We start from the raw sequence: 17,738 nt of genomic DNA, 5'->3' as shown, positions 1-17,738 counted from the left end.
GGGGGGGGGGGGGGGGGGGGGGGGCAGACGCCAGGCAGTAGACACAACAGGGAGCCAAGTGCCCCGGGGCGGGAGCACCAGTGGTTGGGATGGGGCAAGGTGGAGGAGAACTGCACCCCGCTTTCAGACCTTGGCGTGTTGGGTGGTTGTTTTTTGTTGTTGCTGTTTTTGTTTTTCCTCTTCTCCGGTTGCTCCAGAGAGGGTACGTCGTCTGGTTGACCCTGCTGGGTCTACGCAGCTGCTGGGCGCTTAGACGGGAGCGGTGTCCGCAAACTGAGGTGGTTCCTCCGAGAGGAGACTTTGCAGAGAGCAGCGGGGCTCTTCCTCTTCTGGGCCCTCGTACACCCTTGGCTCAGGACTACGCGTGTGCGGAGGACAGATAGCCTCTGGGATTCACCTGCACCCCCTAGGGAAGCTCAGGGCTTCCTTTCACCGTTGGGTTGCGTTCCTGAGCAACAGTAGCGTCCCCCTTTCTTAGCAATAGCAGCGTCCCTTACCCACCGCCGCGGAAGCGGCACAGTGGCTTCTCGGGATTGCTAGAAGGCAGCCCCAGCGAAGGTTGGCGCCTTCCCAGTGCCTGGACAGGAGGCCTCTACCAATCTCGCCATCATTTTCGTAGGTGGGTGTTTTCACCCCCGTGTTACAAAGAATGGAGCTGAGGTTCTGTGACATACTGCCAAGGCCCGGTTAGTACAATCTGAGCGGACGCTCCTCCCGTCCCCCGGACCTTGGTGCCTCCCTAGAACGAAGTGCGACTGTCAGTACCAGGCCCCTCCCGCCTGTGCGATGAGCGATTGCTCTTGTTGAACTTCCTGCGGAGGGGCTGTATCTCTTCACTTCTCTATCCTCGGGGTCTCCCTCAGACCCACGCTTGAAACGCAGATGGGAGAAGCGCCAGGGAAGCTACTCTTGAAGCAAACTGGAGAATGTTGGCCGATAGCGGGGGGCGGGGGGGTCCCCCGGGCCTCTACAGTGAGCAACACCTGAGACATGGACAGGAGAATCTTGGTTTCAGCTTTCTGCCTCCGGGACTCAATTTCTCCACAACGCAAAGTGGGAATAATCATCTGCACCCGCTGGTATGAGCGCTGAATATGAGCGGTCAGGGCGAATTGCATCAGCATGGAAAGAGGTCAAGAGCGCTGGTTCTGGGCTCGACACCCACTCCACCAGCCCTGTCTTCTTGGGCAAATCTTAACCTCTCTGTGCCTCAACTTCTCCCTCTGCATCAAGCTTACCACAAGGGTTCCTAGAAAGTTGTGCCTCACTGTTTTTGAGGCTTGCAAAAAAGGAACAAGCCAGGTCGCCCTTTCTCAGGCACAGAACCTCACCACGCAACAGTCTCCTGGCTCCGAACCCCAGAGACGGCTCTGAGAAAAACTTACCCTCCAACTACCAGCCCTGACATCTGGGACAAGATGCATTCCCCTCTCTGCCCCTCTGTGTCCCCATTTGTAAAGTGGGTCCCTAAAATGCATCAGTCTCTGAGGCCCCTGCCAAGTTCCGGTGTTCGTCATTGGGAGTTGGGGGACCTCATGCTGGCGGGAGGGGCCGGAAGACTGAGGAGCCTGCAAAGACGGATCCATCCGTAGGGCCCCTCCAGCTCCACCCCTTTGGGCGCGGCTGAGCGCGCGGGTGGAAGCACCAGCCACAGGATCTCTTTGCCCCGGCGGGGAGGGAGAACCGTGGGGCCCAGAGTTCCCGCTGCCACATATGGTCTGTGGATTTAGGTGTCAAAAACCGGAGAATTAGAAATGGTAATTTTCCGTCATTATGGCTGAAACGCGATCTGTCACAACAACTGGAACATGTCTCGGCGCTAGCGAAAATAATGTTCGTGATTAGGAATCATTACGCATGTCAAGCCGAGTCCATTAAGTTGTAGGGAGAAATTAGGCTTGACGGGCGGAATCAAACTACAAATATACAGGCCTCGCCTTCAGGCGGCCGAGCAGCAGCCCTGGGGAGGAGGCGGGCCACAGCCGGGTGTTTTCTTAATAGGAAACTGCCCAGAGAATTAATACCTCCTTTGTCGCCCCCCATGGGATTCCTCCGTCTCTCCCCACCGCCCAGACCCCACCCCAAGAGAGGGAGTGGGGCGCGGAGGTGTCGTAGGCAGTAGCTGAAAGCTTTGAAGTCCCTCAGGCCCCCTGGGTAAATGCCCTGCTCACCACTTGCAAGTTGTGTGACCCTGCCCTAGTCACTTGACCCCCCTGAACTTCGCTCCCTCGTCTGTAAAGGAGAGATAATCCCACCCACTTCATGGGGTTCTCCGGAGGCTTAAATGAGAGTGAATATGGGCACCGGAACGCACTAGAAATCCTCAGACCTGGGAGATGCCTTTCCGTTCCAGGAACACCCCGCTTTGCACTAGGACCCCCCCCCCCCCCGATATGCGCTCCCGGGTGTGTTGGGAGGGGTTGGTTGGTGGCGGGAGCTGAGAAGCCCTTGCCAATCAGGCCGTAAGAAAAGAAGCCAGAATCTCTGAAAATCGCAGAGAAGTAATCTCAGAGCAGCCCCTGTTCCTTGGGTAGACCGTGTACTCCCTTCCCTCTCAGGCTACCAAAGAAAAGGGTCACTGAGTCCTTCACCCTGCCTCTGGGGGCCTGCCCCAGCCACCAGCCCAGAGGGATCCACGGTGTCACCAGGAGTCACACTGTTACCAAGAAGAGGTAAATGGTGAAGGGAGCCAGGAGTAAGAAACCTTCCTTTACAGGCAGCTGTCTCAGTCCTCCTAAGATGAAAAGGCACTTTACTATCCCCTGATACTTCTCCTGTAAGGAGTTTGGGGGGAATTCTCCCCCTTCTGCAGATGGGGAAAGACCATTGTGAGCCTAGGGAGGCAGGTTTCTGCTCTGCCATGGACATCCCCTCTGAGAGCCTGCCCTGCACCAGCCACCAACTCCACATCGCCTCCCTTTGTCTCCCACCAAATCTCTGTCTCTACTTCCTTCCTGAGGGGAAACGGGGTCAGAGGTGAGGGAAGTCACCCAAGGGCCTCGAAGCTGGGAGCAGTGGGAGCCAAGTCTGCTCTGCCTCCAAAGCCTTAACACCATGCTGCCGTTTCCACCTACAAGGCTGCGGCTGACCACCCCTCCCTTATCTGGTTCCCTCTCCTCCGTGCTCCTGATTGGGGAATCCTGCCTCTCAGAGAAGGGGCGAAGATGAAATGTGCAAGGAAGTAAAACATTTAGTTCTGGGCCCTGACAGAGGGTACTCCTCCTGGGCCTCATTCTTCTCCTCCGTAAATGGGATCCTCGCGGCCGCGGCTCTGCGGTGGGGAACAGAACGGAAAGAGGCCAGCGCTGAGGAGTTTGGAGCCAGACAGTCTAGTTCGAACCCCATCTCCGCCAGCAACAGCCGCAGCGTACGGTCGATCCCCAAAGCGGGATAATAGTGATGGAGCTGCCAGGAGGACTGAATTAAAGAATTCAAGGAAAGCACTTAGGGAAACAGATTAAGCGCTAAATAAAGCACTGATGACCAGAGCGGGGACTTGGAGGGCTGCTGCCGGCGGAGGAGAAGCTGCCCCCAGCCCCCTCCGGAAACGTCTCAGCATTTCAGCAGCTCCCAGCGCTGGGGATCGGGAACTCTGGCACCAGTGCCCCAGGGATCTGGGTCCTGGGGCTGTGCCTGCTGGACCCTCCCGCAGGCCTCCGGGAGGTGGAGGGGTTGTTCAAAAGGGAGGATGGGCAGGGGCGCCCGGGACTCGGAGCTCCCGGCCTATTCTCCGCCTCCATGCACACTCAGAATAGGGAAGACTCGGAGAGGGAATTAAACTAAGGGACACGGCAGGACAGAGACATGGCACGAATAGAGAGGCCTTTTGATGGAGTCAGGCAGGGACTCGGCCCTAGCGGATCAGCACACACCAAAAGCATGCTCTTACAAGTATTTAACATCCGTGGGGCTCCTGGGTGGCTCAGTCGGTTAAGCAGCCGACTCTGGATTTCTGCTCAGGTCAAGATCTCAGGGTGGTGAGATCAAGCCCAGAGCCCCATGTTGGGCTCTGAGCTGGGAGTAGAGCGTGCTTGGGTCAGAGTCTCTCTCTCTCTCTCTCCCTCTGCCCCTCCCCCGTAAAAAATTAACATTCCAGTGACCTTCCTTGACCACCTCTCAAATGATGCCCCAGCCTTGCCCTGCGCTCACCCACACTTACTTTGTTTTCCTTTTGGCACTTCTATCCCTGTCTCCCACTAGATGGTAAACGCCACTAGGGTGGGGCCTTTCTCCTCTGTACCCCTCGCTCAGAGTAACAGCCTAACACATATCGCAGAACATTTGGACAAATGAATGAAAGAGGAAAGAGAGAATGTCAGATAACAGTTCCACACGAAGATTTTTCTCTTAAAAAAGAAAATCTCCCTGTTTATAATTCTCCTCCCAGCTCTTTTGAGGTCTCCCCTTGGCCCTACACCCCTGAAGGGTAAGATCCCAGTTCTCCTCCCTATGTATCCTGTGGCTGTCTTTCCAAGTGCGTTCTGCAGCTCCTTCTCCAGACTGAATCATAAAGCAGGACACTAGCCTCCCACAGACACAAGGACCCGCATGTGAGGGAGGGCCTTCCCTTAGGCAGCACTGCAGAGAACAAGTAGTGTAAATCAAATAAATAATACACCTCTTATAAAATAATTATTTTAAGAAACTTTTCTGCAAGTTACTGCAAGAAGAAATCAACTGGAGGGGTGCCTGGCTGGCTCAGTCCTACAGTATGAGACTCTTGATCTCGGGGTTGTAGGTTCAAGCCCCACGTTGGGTGCAGAGATTACTTTAAAAAATAAAATCCTGGGGGACGTGTGTGGCTCAGTCGGTTAAGCATCTGCCTTCAGCTCAGGTCATGATCCCGGAGTCCAGGGATCAAGCCCCAGACTGGAGTCCAGGCTCCCTGCTCAGTGGGGAGTCTGCTTGTCCCTCTGACCCTCCCCCTTCTCATGCTCTCTCTCTCTCTCTCAAATAAATAAAATCTTTAAAAAAATAATTACAATCTTTTTTTAAAAAAGGAATCAACTGGAAAGCAGCTGGTGTACTTTTTTTAAACCTTAAAAGTCTATATGCTGAATTTATTTTAAAAGCACAACTGCAGTTGCAAAAAGTGCAGAGAACATGTTGCCGCCAAGGTTTCCAATGCGGGCTAACTGTTCTCACTTGTCCATCCCTTACCATCTCCACAGATAAGTTTCTTTAAATGGGAAATGTCTTTGTTTAACATAGAAAAAAAATATTATCGATTAGGCTGTGAGCATTTCGTGGTGCTTACTGTTCAGGAAGCACTCCATTCTTAGACGACCCCATCTTTGTGGGGCTGGGGGTAACTTTCCATATTTTCAGCAGAGCAACTTCATTTGGGTCTTCATCAACTGTCTGGCTCCAAATCCATGCTCTGTTCCCATGGGGTTTTTCAGGAGGAAGTTTTTAATGCCTTCCCTCCTGGAGAATAAAAAAGACCTCCTGCTTGAATTCCTGGGTTCAGCTTCTGCAGCTAAGCACTCCTGCAACAACAGCTTCTCCATCGTTGGGGCTACTCATAGAACCAGAACTACTTGCCAGTGAGATTCAACAAAAATGGGCTGGAGTATCCATTCATGAAACATAAGACACTATACAGTAGGAATTTTTCATCTCAAAACATGTGAAGGGGTGCCCAGCTGTCTCAGATGGTTAAGTTTCTGCCTTTGGGCTCAGGTCATAATCTCCAGGTCCTGGGATCGAGCTCCGAGCCCCATAATTGGGCTCCCAGCTCAGCAGGAGTCTGCTTATCCCTCTCCCTCTGCCTCTCCCCATTCTTGTGCTCTGTATCTCTTTCAAATGAATTTTTTAAAAAATCTTAAAAAAATAAAAAAATAAAAACATGTGAGTGCGAGGCCCTGAGTTGGGAATCCAGAGACCTTGAGCCCTTGGTCCAAAGCAGCTATCCCAACTAGCAGCACTGTGTTTAGGTGGTCATCATAAGCTCACATGGGGTGGGGGATGGGTAGGACCCCGAGTTCACCTCAAGGCCTATAGTGAAGCAGTTGTGCCCAGGGCCACTGAGGCCCAGCCCCCTTAGCTCAGTCCCACCACCGGATCCACCACATATACCCTCTCCAAGGTGTCCCCATCCACCAAGCCTGGCTCTGGGCTCTGTGGGGCAGCTGATGCTCTCCACACCACAGCCACTGTCCAGTTTCCAAATTGGACCATCCTCCCACCCTACCCCAACTCCCACCAGAAGCACAATGTTCATTCAGGACCACGGTTTTTACAGTCCTCAGCTGCTCAGGTATTGTGCACATTTTAACAGGATCAAGTATGAGACGATGAGATGATTTATCAAGTTTGTTCAAAGCTAAGGTGGCACCAGGAAGAATTTGAGCCTGAGGCCTGAGAGCTTGGCCCCGAGACATGAGGGGCTTTCCCGCTCGGCTCCCCAGGACTGGCACCCAGTAGGCCAGGGTAAGAAGACCTTGATGAGGCTTGAGAAAGCCCCGCTGGCCCTCCAGCCCTCTGCTGGCGTCGCAACAAGGCCTGTGGATAAGCACTTCCAGCCTGAAGGGAGGGATGTGGTGGGGGCAGACAAGGACAAAGCTGAAGGATTCTAATCCTCATTCATGAGTCCTTCAAGTATGTATTCAATGTCAAAGAGCAACAGGCTCTGTGCTGGGTGCTTAGGGCCACCGTGGGGGCAAGCCCTCCGGGCCTGTCTTCCCAGAAGTTGCAAGGCCAGGTCAAACCACGCCAGACAGGGCACTGAACCCAATACTACTTATCACTGCAGCACGTAGGTGGGACAGCCTCAGGAGGGACCTTTAACTGAAACTTGTCAGGAGGGTTGACACAGGGAAGGCCTGAGACCTGTAAGTTGAGACTTGAAGGGACATGGGAACTTGGGCAGGCTAGGTTTTCCCATTAGCCCAGTTTTCCTCACACCTGCCCTGTGCCCTCCAACGTCTGTCTACTCTTTGTCACCACCTTACAAGTGTATGTAGCTTCCTTGCCCACAGTTGGGGGTGGGGGGCAAGGGCGAATGGCTCAAGTGCCCCCAGAGGGCAGCATCCTGGGCCTCCTCTGGGAGGGATACCCAGAAGTCAGTCACCCTAGTGACACTCCTGCTCCAGGTCTAGGACGCGGATGGAGCAAACCCAGGCCGCCCCGCGGCCGCAGGAATACCTCAAACACCTGTGCGAGAGCGAGCGGAGATTTTACTATTCAGTTTCTCAATCCTCAGGGAGGAGTGTCAGTTTCATCGACGACCATTGCAAAAACACGGGCAAAAACGTGGTAGAGCGGGACAAAACCCCAGACCGGCGGTTCCTCGAAGCCGCGGGGACATTTCTGTGCCACAATGGGTCACTGGAGCTCTTTGGCAACCTCTGACCCTAGGTAGCCCCGCATCCTTCCACAGCCGCGGACTCTCGGGCTGTGCGCAGCAAAGCATGGAGCAGTGGGGGACACCGAGGTCCTGAGAGAACATTGTGGGCACCGCCGGGCAGCCCCAGCCCGGGCAGGGCCCCCCGCGCTGAGGGCAGCAGCACCCGCGCGGCAGCGCGCTTGTCCTTGCGTAAAAACCCCGGCCGCAGAGCTCCACCGCTCCACGGAGGGAGGCCTTGGCGCGCACAAGGGGAGCCATTCAAAAATGTTAATAAGCTTATTAAAATAATCGGCTTTACTGGCTCTTGTTTTACAGCATGCTGCCCACCCTTGGTGGACCATCGGAGAGAAAGCGCTAGTGGTATTATTTTTTTTTTTTCCTTAGCGCGTTTTCCGTCCAAGGACAGGGGACTCTCTGGGGCTCAGTGAGGAATAGCCTCAGGTCTCCCCTCTCCGGAGCGCGGTGGGTGGGGAGAAGTCTAAGCCGAGGACCACAGCTGCCCACCCAGGCTCGGCAAGTGGACAGAGGAGGCCCAGAGAGAATAGCTTTGAAGAGACGTACGGTGCGGCAAATGGGGGACCCAGCTCCTTTTAAAAAAATAAAGCAAAACAAACCTCCCTCCAAAATCTGCTCAGGAAAGGCATGGCTCATTATTTAAAAGAGAAAGGCTTTGGGGCGCCTGGGTGGCTCAGGTCCTGATCTCAGGGTCCTGGGATCGAGATCCGCATCAGGTTCCCTGCTCAGCGGCGAGTCTGAGTCTCTCTCTTTCTTTGCCGCCCCCCCCCCCCGTTCTTGCGGGCTCTCTCTCTCAAATAAATAAATAAAATCTTAAAAAAAAAAAAATAGACTGTCTTTTACCTTCACTCCAAACCAGGGGTCCAAACATTACACCAAACATTACTCAGATTTAAGAAGCATCTCACACTTTTTTTTTTTTAATACAGATGCAGAGGAGAGAAGTTAATTGCCTAGGATTCATCAGGTCAGCGGCGGAACTGCCTCCGGCCTGGAGACTCAGGCCCCAGGTAGAATCACTTAATGCATCTAGGAGGCCAGGCCATTGAGCCGGATTTGACCACTTCCCGCCCTCGGACGTGCTGGCTGCAGGGAGAAGCTCTCACCTGGATCTCCCAGAATTCCAGGGCCGCACCGCACGCCCAAGTCTCAGGAGCGCTGCTGAGCCGGGTGGCCTGAGTGTGACAACCAGAAGCAGGCCAGGCCGGGGAGGCGAAGGACTCACCGAGAAGCCTCCAGAAGCTCCCAGAAGTCCCTCTCACGCCAGAAGCTCTTGTTGCAATCGCGGCAATAGTAAGGCGTGATGCAGGCACTCGCTGAAGACCGCGAGGCCTAGACAGAGACCGTGCCTCTCCGCTCCGTGGGCGCACTAACCGCTGGGCTGCGGGGCCTCGCCCGGCCTGTGGGCGGGGCACTCAGGGGCAAAACGCGGGTGCTTATGGGAGGCAGAGTGGAGTAACCGGTTGGGGAGGGTAGGAGGCAGCTTGTCACGCACACTCCTGGCCGCTCGGGGATCCCCGAAAGGATGAGCCCAGGAGCGAGCTCACTCTGCCAGAGGCTCCAAGCAAAGTGATGCCTCCGCTCGCAGAGCTACTGCGCATTCCCTTTGAACCTGACTTTCCAACACGAACCCATAAGTGCTATTCGCTTGTGCGGCGGATTCCGGGTCAGCTCCGGATCGGCCAGAAGCCAGGCGCCTGTCTTTCCCTGCCCGCCTCAAATCAAAAAGTAACAGTAATAGCAGCGCTCCGGGCGGGGTGCGGGGCGGCAGAGCCGCCTGCCAGTTCTCACGTCCGCGAATTGCCCCAAATTTGGACGTTTGACCTTTCCCTCATAGGTGGCATAGCCTCATATACACCCAACAGGTTTGAAAGAAGTTCATCATTAAACTTAACCTGGACTCCATACCGGACCACCCCTGCTTGCAAGGCCCTGGGAATCAATCTTCTTTTATAAATGTTTTAATGATTTGAGCAACCCAGTTTACGTTGAATAACTTCTATGTGTAACTACAGAAAAAAATTAATTTATTACATGATGTAACCATTTACAATATAACACATTTTTTTTGCAACTTGTTTTGGCATTTCTTCTTTTTTAAAAAAACATATTTATCTGGAGACTTGAAAACTGGTTGAGGCCGGGAGTCTCTACCCCTGTAAGGGACCCCTCGCTGAGCACACCACAGGTCACTTGGCAACTCCTGAAGGGTGCAGGAGTTCAAGGAAGATTGCTTCAGATCAGCCTCCTAAGCATTGCCCAAAAGTTCTTCTCCATCATCATGGCAACAGTAGTTGTAAGTCCATATCAGCTGTATAGTGCTTAATGGTTTTCAAAACACACCCACCCTTAGTAATCCAACCACCCCAAAGCCAAACTTGGAGATGCTAGTTCATCTATCCACACTGCCGGCCCCAAATACTAAAAGACCCTGAAAGGCCTCCCTATGGCCTGTGACTTCGGGCACAGTTTCCGCATCTGTAAAACGGAGGCCATGTCCACGCTGCTGAGGCGGCGTCAGGAAAACGCTGCGGAGCAGGATGCCGAAGCCCTTTTTCACACGTAACGTCCCAGACAACCGAACAACCCAGCGTAGGTATAGACACTCGTCGTCGTTGTTGCTGTTACGTCTTGTTTGGCTCCTCATCAGGGCTGCCCTGGGATTAGGCGCCCCTGCTCTTGCTCCCTTCCAGCTCCGGGGCGCGGCTTTCCCTCGCGGCCAGGGCTGGTGCAGTAGCCACGCGCCACTAGCGTGTGTAACTACCCGCCGCCAGCGCTTTCCGACTTACAAAGCGCTTTCAAGCATTTGCTGTTTCCTGCAGTCCCCACGCAGCTCGGTGCGGTCCCCAGTTAAGTTTGTTAGTGGGGTGAGGCTGGTGGCCCGCAAGTCAAGCCCTGCAGCGCCTGGGCTGCGGGGCCCCGGCGCGGGTCTGCCTCGCTTCCCTCCTCGTCCTTTGCGGACCAGGAGCTCCTCCGCCAGGATTCAGGTTTCGGGGAGATGTCTAAATTTCTCCGCCGCTCAGGCTCCGGCGGCGGCGGCAGCTTTCCCCCGAGGCAGGAGCCTTTTCCAACAGCCTAGTTGAATTCCGTGGGCTCGCGCGAGGCCGGATTCTACCTTCTCCTGGCAAACACCGATGAAACATGGATGGAGTGGCCGCCTAGCCACGACAGAGCTCCGGCCGCCGGCTGAGGAGTTAGAGTCACACAATCCCCGCCCGGGGGGATGTCTGCAGGCCTTGGAGGAGGTCTCGCTTCTGTGGGATGCTCTGTATGGTGCTTCCAGGCTTGCCAGTTTCCAGGTCTGCAAAAGTTCCCCTTCCCAGGAAGTCCCCAGACACCGCCCCTCTAGGGGCCCAGCCCCTCAGGGATCAGGGATCCGGACCAGGCTCTCAGAGGCAAGGGCACATCATGTTTGAGCCTTCCTCGGACCTTCTTGAAGGAAGTCAGAATTGCTGGCAACCCCTCCCCTTGGCTAGCGCGGAGGAGTAGCGAGTGCACGGGGGATTCTCTATGGCCCAGAAGACAACTATTTCCTGAAATGGAACCCATTCCCAAACTCCCAGGGCTTGACCCAGCTCTCCGAGGTACTCCTTTGGGTCCGTGAGCCCTTCCACCCTAGTCATGTGGAGTTAGATGCAGCTTGGGAGAGTCAAGGCCAACAGGCCAAGGTTTTGAGTCTCTCTCTCTCTCTCTCTCACACACACACACACACACACTCGCGACATTTGATAGCCGATCGATTTCAAATTTGCTGCCCAGAGCAAGATTCGTGGGCTGAGCCTGAATCCTTGGGACCGATTACAGTGCAGGCCACAGCATGTCCCCTTCCCAGCTATTCCTCCCTGCATGGTTTATCCATCTAAGTGTGCAGGTGGTACCCAACCATCCCCAAGGCCAGCTCTGAGATTCGCTAAGAGCCCAAAAGGACTGAGAAAGATGAATAGGTCCAAAGGCTGAGCTGGCAGCTACTCTGGGAAGTCAGGCCCCAAGGAAGCCGACAAGGAGCACTCTGCCCCAGGGGTGCCAAGAGGGGTAGAGGAAGGTCAGGAAGCAAGGCAGGCAAAGAGCCGGACTGACTGTTTCTCATCTTTTTTTAAAAAAGAGGCAGGGGTGGGAGTGGAGAAGGAAGAGGAAATTCAGAAAGTAGTACGGCAGATTTCCAACAGGAGCCATGTCTATGGTTGGGTAAAGATACCCAGCTCAGGTCTCCAAATGCCGGGGGGGAAAATCTCCCGAAGCCGGGCTGGCCCTGCAGGCTGACTCCGACTCCACGAATTAGATCTCAAGGCGCTGATGCAGTGCCAGCCGCGGGGCAGCTCGGAGTGAAACTGCAACAATCTGGGGCAAACTGAATTCGTTTGAGTCATTTTTCCCAGGCGTCTGGAGCCAGCCCAGCATAACCGGCCCAGGCGGGGAGCGGAGAGGGGGTGAGAAAGGGAAGGGGCACTGACCGGCCTACTCGAAAGAAAATTCCTAGTTCCCTCAACTCCAAACCCGCAAGGATGGAGGACAAACTTACCTCTTAGGCCACAGTCACAACCACATGCCGGTTCAGAAGGGGAAAAAAAAAAAATCAAGCCCCCTACCCCCAAACCACTCAGTAGTGGCGATCTCTGCAGAGAAGGGAGGGAATTCTAGCATTATTGGAAATGTTCTAACTTTCTACAAGGAAAATGCATTCATGATTAATTAAGAAGTTTAAATGGAATTTTTTAAACATGCTAAAAAGAAACAAAATGCTTGCAAGAACCATTTAGAAGGTGGTTGGACTTGGGGGCAAGGGTGTGCATACCCCGCAGGCCTTTGCCTTTCCCTGCGCGCTGTGCTGTTTCCACAAGCAGGGATCGTTCTCTAAAAGCGCTCTGTTTTGACTCTCCGCCCCGCCGAGCTGAGGGGCCGCAGACCCCTGGCCACGGACTTTGGGATACAAAGGCCCGGGGGTCCTGAAGCTGGAAAGAGTTTTCAGGCCAGGGAGAAAGGCCGGTAGTCCTTTCTGGTCGGGATAAAATTGAAAGTAGCTGGGGCTTGGGTTTGGCATCTCCGGCTCCGGCCAGCGGACCCAAGGCCTCGAAGCCTGCGATGTGGCGTTAACTCTTCCTTGCTCCTCCCGGACCCAGCGGGAGGAGACTGAAGCTGTAAGCATTTTGCTCTGGCCAATCCGTGACAGGCTGGGGAGTGTGCAGTGGGGGTGGGTTGTGTTCATCTGTAAAATGTAAATAATAAATAACCCTGCCCTACTCATCCTCTACTTTCCCCTTAGGCTTCCGTGTGGATCAAATGAGGCCATGTCACAGACAGTAAGTAGAATCGCTCTGGAATAGCGTAGAGGGCCGTTTGCACCCTGCCGGGGTCAAAGCTCAGTTGACCCTCCCCCAGAGACCTCTTATTATAGGCTTACTTATTATAGCCTTCAGAATTTCAGCGAGTTTTTGCTAGCTTATTCTCCAAACGAAATGAAGACCGGGTCACTTACAGAAATGCTGGGAAAATCAAAAGCAGAGAGGACTTGGACAGGTGGAGGAGTCAGCAGGTTAGGTAGGGGTTGAAATTGGCTGTGGGTTCAGCTATGGATGCTTTCCAGACTCTGCGACCAATCCCACAAGGAAAAAAAAAGGAAAGAAAGAAAGGGAATCCTGGGCATTTGCTCCTGATTCAGTGGGATTCAGCTGTGACTTTTGCCAAGTCCCCTACATCGCAATTCCCTGAGCTGCGCAGGTTTAAACACTTTCTGCTGCGTGGGCAGTAGGGCTGGTCCCTAGCGGGAGGAGGGATCCTTGGTCCAGGACTGAAGAGTGGTTGGGAAAATAAGCCCCAGACATTTTTACGGCACTGGATTCCCCAAAGCCAGACGGAGAGAGGCTCAGAGAAAACACGGCGTCCAGAAGGGCATGTTAAACTAAAAGTTTATAAATTAAAGGAAAAAGAAAGATAAAGCGAACAGAGCTTCCAAACTTCACAAATCTTTTTAAAGTTAATATTCTAGTTGAGTGCACAGTGCCCTTAAGGAGGCAAAAAGCTAGGAGGTTGACAGGACCATCTGCCGCAGGGGTAGGGTCAGGGATGGGAGAATCCTGGGTCAGAACGCAGGAGTCGCGGAGGATGGTCGGTAGAGACAGAGGGCCCGGCGTCGGAACTGGGGGGACGCCAGGGAAAGGCTGGTCAGGGATATTCACATTGAATACAAAAATAACCGTTATTTGAATACAAACAACCGAAAAGTGCTACAAGTTTTAACCTCCTTTAAAAAAATAAAAAGAAATAAAAGAATGTTTCTTCCAAGGGCTGCTGGGTTTGCTCTTTCCCCGTTCTGGGTTCCCAGTTGGTGGCGGCCCTGGACTTCGGAAAGATTCAGGGGCCTCTGCCCTGCCCTGTGCTCAGAGGCTCCCTTCTTTACATTCAGCACCCAACAGGGCGTCCCCACCCGAGCTCTGACACGGGGAGGGGTGGGAGCAGAGGGCCCGAAAAGCAAACCTTTCACGGTTCAAATCAACCCCCATCGCTCGGGGCTCCTTGGGGCTGTCAAGGTTCCACACCCCTTTGTTACAAATGCAATTTCCAAAAAAATAGATATGTAGATAAACATAGATTGGTAGCATGGATACCATGAACTATTGTGGCCTAGTGAACGAAGCTCCCAGCCAGCCTGAAATTCTGGTTATTCAGGCTATGTGGACCCAGGAGTTCTCTCCGCTCCTGGGAAACGCCGTCTCCTGGCAGATACAATCCAAATCCAACTTTGTTGTGATAATAAATAATGTCCAAGAGCTTCCAGGCAAGCAACGGGGGAGCAAGGCCCCTAGGCCGTAGGGTGCCTCGGTTCAAATAAGAAAAAGGCGCCCCCTCTGGACAGACTCAGTCCCGCTGCCAGGGCGCACTCCTGGAGTTTGAGCCTGGGCTGGATTTCATCCTCCACTTGCCCCCTCGGCGGGGCGCCCTCGTACAGAGCACAACCTGCACAGCCTTCCGCGGCCGTCCGAAGCTGGGGCGCGGGGATCGTTTGCTGCCTCGCCCCAGGTCGGCTCACTGGGTACCCGCGGCGGCTGCACACGTGGAGAGCGCCCAGCCGGGAAGGCAGTAGTAAGGGTAGTAGTAGGAGGGCTGCAGTGGCAGCAGCGAGGGCGGCCGCAGCACCTCGCCAGGCAAGTACTGTCTCTGGTCGTCGCGCACCAGCACTTTGACCGCCACCTTCTTCGCGGCGGGCGCTGAAGCCAGCAGGTCGGCGGCCATCTGCCGGCGTTTGGTCTTGTAGCGACGGTTCTGGAACCAGATCTTCACTTGCGTCTCGGTGAGCTTCAGCGACGCGGCCAGGTCGGCGCGTTCCGGCCCGGACAGGTAGCGCTGGTGGTTGAAGCGGCGCTCCAGCTCGAAGACCTGCGCGTGGGAGAAGGCGGCCCGCGAGCGTTTCTTGCGCGGCTTGGGCGCGGCGGGCTCCTCCTCCTCCTCCGCGCCGCCCGCGGGTCCACCGCCGCCGCCGCTTCGACTGCACAGAGCCGGCACGCGTGCGCTTCCGGGGCCAACAGAGTCGTCTTCGGCCCTTGGACTGCGGTCGCCTGCGGACCCCAGAGGGAACAGAAACAACAGGCTGTCAGCGCCGCGGAGAAGCAAGGTCTGGCCTCAACTGCTGGGGTGGGGGTGGGGTTCGGAAATACATTTTGATCCCAGCCGAGCGCTTGGGGAGGGTCTGTAAGCTACGGGTCCTGAAGGCCAGTTTCAGAACCCTGTTCCTCTAGCTTCTTGCATCTAGGCCTGTCCCGCGCAGGGAGGGGACTCAGCCGCTGTATCAGTGCTGCGTGGGTCAGATCCAGCTCCAGGCCCTCACTGGGCCCCAGGCTCCCCTCGGTAACCTGGCAGCACCGGGCCTGAGCATACTTCCAACCTTCTCAGTTCTCAGCGCTGAGCCCTGGGGTTCTAGATTGCTCCCTCCCTGGGTTTACTCGCCTCCGGCACACTCACGCTCATACACACTCACAGTCGCAGCACACACGTGTCGACTGCACATAAGGGGAAAATGGGGGACCGAATCTTCGGACAGAAGTATGCGGAGTCTTAACCCACCCCCTCCCCGCCCCCAACCACCCCGAATTGTGTAAGGTCTGTGGCAATAGGCTGCTCCAAAGCCTTGCTGGGCTTCTCTCTCTCTCTCTCTCTCTCTCACTCGCTCTCTCTCTCTCTCTCTCCAAGGAAATGACAGCAGGCTAGGGATCGAGGGTAAAGAGAGAGAGGTGCCCCTGTTTTGAGTCCTTGCACCCTAATCTGACGCCACCTCTCAGCCTCTTCCTGGATCTCCCCACAGCACCCTAGCAGAGAGGTGCAGAGCTCTGGCCTCTGGCGAATACTATTTACTTGGCGCCAGCGTGAGGCCTACAGCAGCGACCAGCCGACAGGGGGTGTGGGGGTCTTTCCCTCCCAATGACCCGCCAGCTCTGGCAGAGGACGTTCCTCTCCCTGCTACTTGGCGGTGACACACATCAAGCCCCTCTGCCTTCAGCTGGGTTTTGGGTCCTCAGCCCATCCCAGCCCCCCTGACCCTGGGGTCTCGGAAAGCTAAATAAGCCCTCCCCCCAAAGCCCAGGCTGGGCAGATGCGCGCCTAGGTTCCACTTAGAGGTACCCCTCACTACCTGACCTCCAGCGGAGGGCCGGGCCTTGGGACCTGGAGCTGGGAGCGTTTCTGCTCTATGGGCCAGGGGCCAGGGCACTGGCTACCCGAGGTCTCTGGGCCCCTGGCTCTTCCCTGACGCTCATTTGGGGGATTTGGACACAGACAGGGCCGAAGCACTGGCGATGGACTTAAAGCCAGGGTGCAGTGGTTTTCTCTTAGCCCAGTCTAGGGCACAATTGCCCCAGGACGTCTCAGCCTCACGCAGGACGCAGGACTCTGAGGAGTTTCTGGGTTCTCTCTCGGGCTCAGTTCCCGAAGGATTAGAGCAGCCTGCGCCAGCGCAAAGAGCTTCGGGTCCTGGCCAGCCACGGGCCCCAGGGCGCAGGGTACTCACAGCAGGCCCACCCCACTCGGCATGTTTGCCCTCCTTGCCCAACCCCTCAGCCCGGCCCCCTTCCCCGCGAAGCCTCGGCAGACCTGAGACGCTGGCCGACATCTCGCTGTCGCTCCGGCCTGCGGCTTCCTCCTCCAGGTCCTTGGCGGCGGGCAGCTCGCAGACCGGCTGGCCGAGGCCCAGCGTCCCCCCTGCACGGCCGGCCCCGCTGGCCCCCGGCGCGTCCGCACAGCGCCGCCCGCCCTCGTTCTCCTCGCTCAGCGCCGAGTCTGAGTCCCAACCAACCAGGCTCTCCGCGGTCCGCCCCGCAGCCGTTCTGGTCCCGGCAGGCGACGCCAGCAGAGAGTCCTCCGCGCCCCCCAGAGCGCCCGCGTCTGTCTCCCCGAAGAGTCGCCAGCAGCAGACAGCGGGCGCCTCAGCCACTGCCACCGCGGTGCCCCCGGGTACCGGGCGCCCCTCTGGCGCGGGCAGTCCGCCGCGTTCCTCTTTCTTGTTCAGGATTGCCTGGATGGAGAAGGGCGTCAAGGTGTTGGCGCCGCGCACAGCCATCTGCGCCGTGGGCCAGGGCGGCCGGCTGGCCGGGCGGCTGGGGCGCGGGGCAGCTCCGAGCTGGACGGAGCGCGCGGGCCGCTGCAGCGCGAGTGAGCCGGGCGCGCGAGGCCCCTGCAGCCCACTCCTGCGCGGCCCAGCAGCCCCCGCCCCCCTCTGGCCCGGGATCAGCGCCGACCCTCACCCCCACTTCCGAGGCCCACTCCTCCCAGAGACCCCCTCCCCCCCAATCCAGAGACAGACGCTCTCCTTTCGCAGCTCAGCTGGATTATCTCATCGCCTCGAGCCCTTAGGGGGGGGCCGGGGTCTGCCCCCTCGGAGGATGTTGGGGGCGGATCGGTGGGGCCCCCACCGCGGCTTCAGTCCCCTCCTGAGCGCCTCCGGGGCGCACGGCCGGAGTCACTTTTTCTTTGCGCCTCGGTCTCTTCCCTGGTTGCAGGATTTCGCTCCTGGTTCGTCCTTTCCCTCCCAGTTGGTCCGGCTCTTCCGGAGCCCACCCCCAGCGTCGGCGGCGACGACGGCGGCCTCTGGATTCCGAGAGGCGCGGGGCACCTTTTTACCCCCTGCTCTGGTTTTATCTGTTTCTTCTCTCTTTCCTTCCCCGGCGTTCCACCGTATCCCCCCCCTCCCGCGCGGGTGTCATTCCTCACCGCTGAGTGACAGCTTCAGGCCACGCCCCTTCACTGGGTTGTCCAGGGCCCTCCCGGCCGCCTATTGGCTGGCTCCAGCTGGGCGACGTTGACTTTAACAGACAAAACTGGGCACGTTGCGCGGAGAAAGTCAGGGTCTGACTTAACCCCTTTCCTCCCAAGCCTGGTCCTCCAAGCATCC

At 56.3% G+C, this 17,738-nt stretch overlaps 1 protein-coding gene across 1 annotated transcript; it reads right to left on the bottom strand.

Annotated features, from left to right (window-relative positions):
* Nucleotides 1-14,383: 14,383 nt before the first annotated feature.
* Nucleotides 14,384-16,907, bottom strand: NKX3-2 (NK3 homeobox 2). Its single transcript, XM_040625428.1, has 2 exons — nt 16,442-16,907; nt 14,384-14,913 (listed from the first exon to the last, which is right to left on the bottom strand). The coding sequence occupies exons 1-2, from the start codon at nt 16,905-16,907 to the stop codon at nt 14,384-14,386; spliced, it is 996 nt and encodes a 331-aa protein (XP_040481362.1).
* Between the last annotated feature and the right edge of the window lie 831 nt (nt 16,908-17,738).

This window comes from Ursus maritimus, unplaced genomic scaffold, assembly GCF_017311325.1.
Source record: "Ursus maritimus isolate PB19 unplaced genomic scaffold, ASM1731132v1 scaffold_8, whole genome shotgun sequence".
Taxonomy (NCBI): domain Eukaryota; kingdom Metazoa; phylum Chordata; class Mammalia; order Carnivora; family Ursidae; genus Ursus; species Ursus maritimus.
This window is presented reverse-complemented; position numbering and strand designations above follow the sequence as displayed.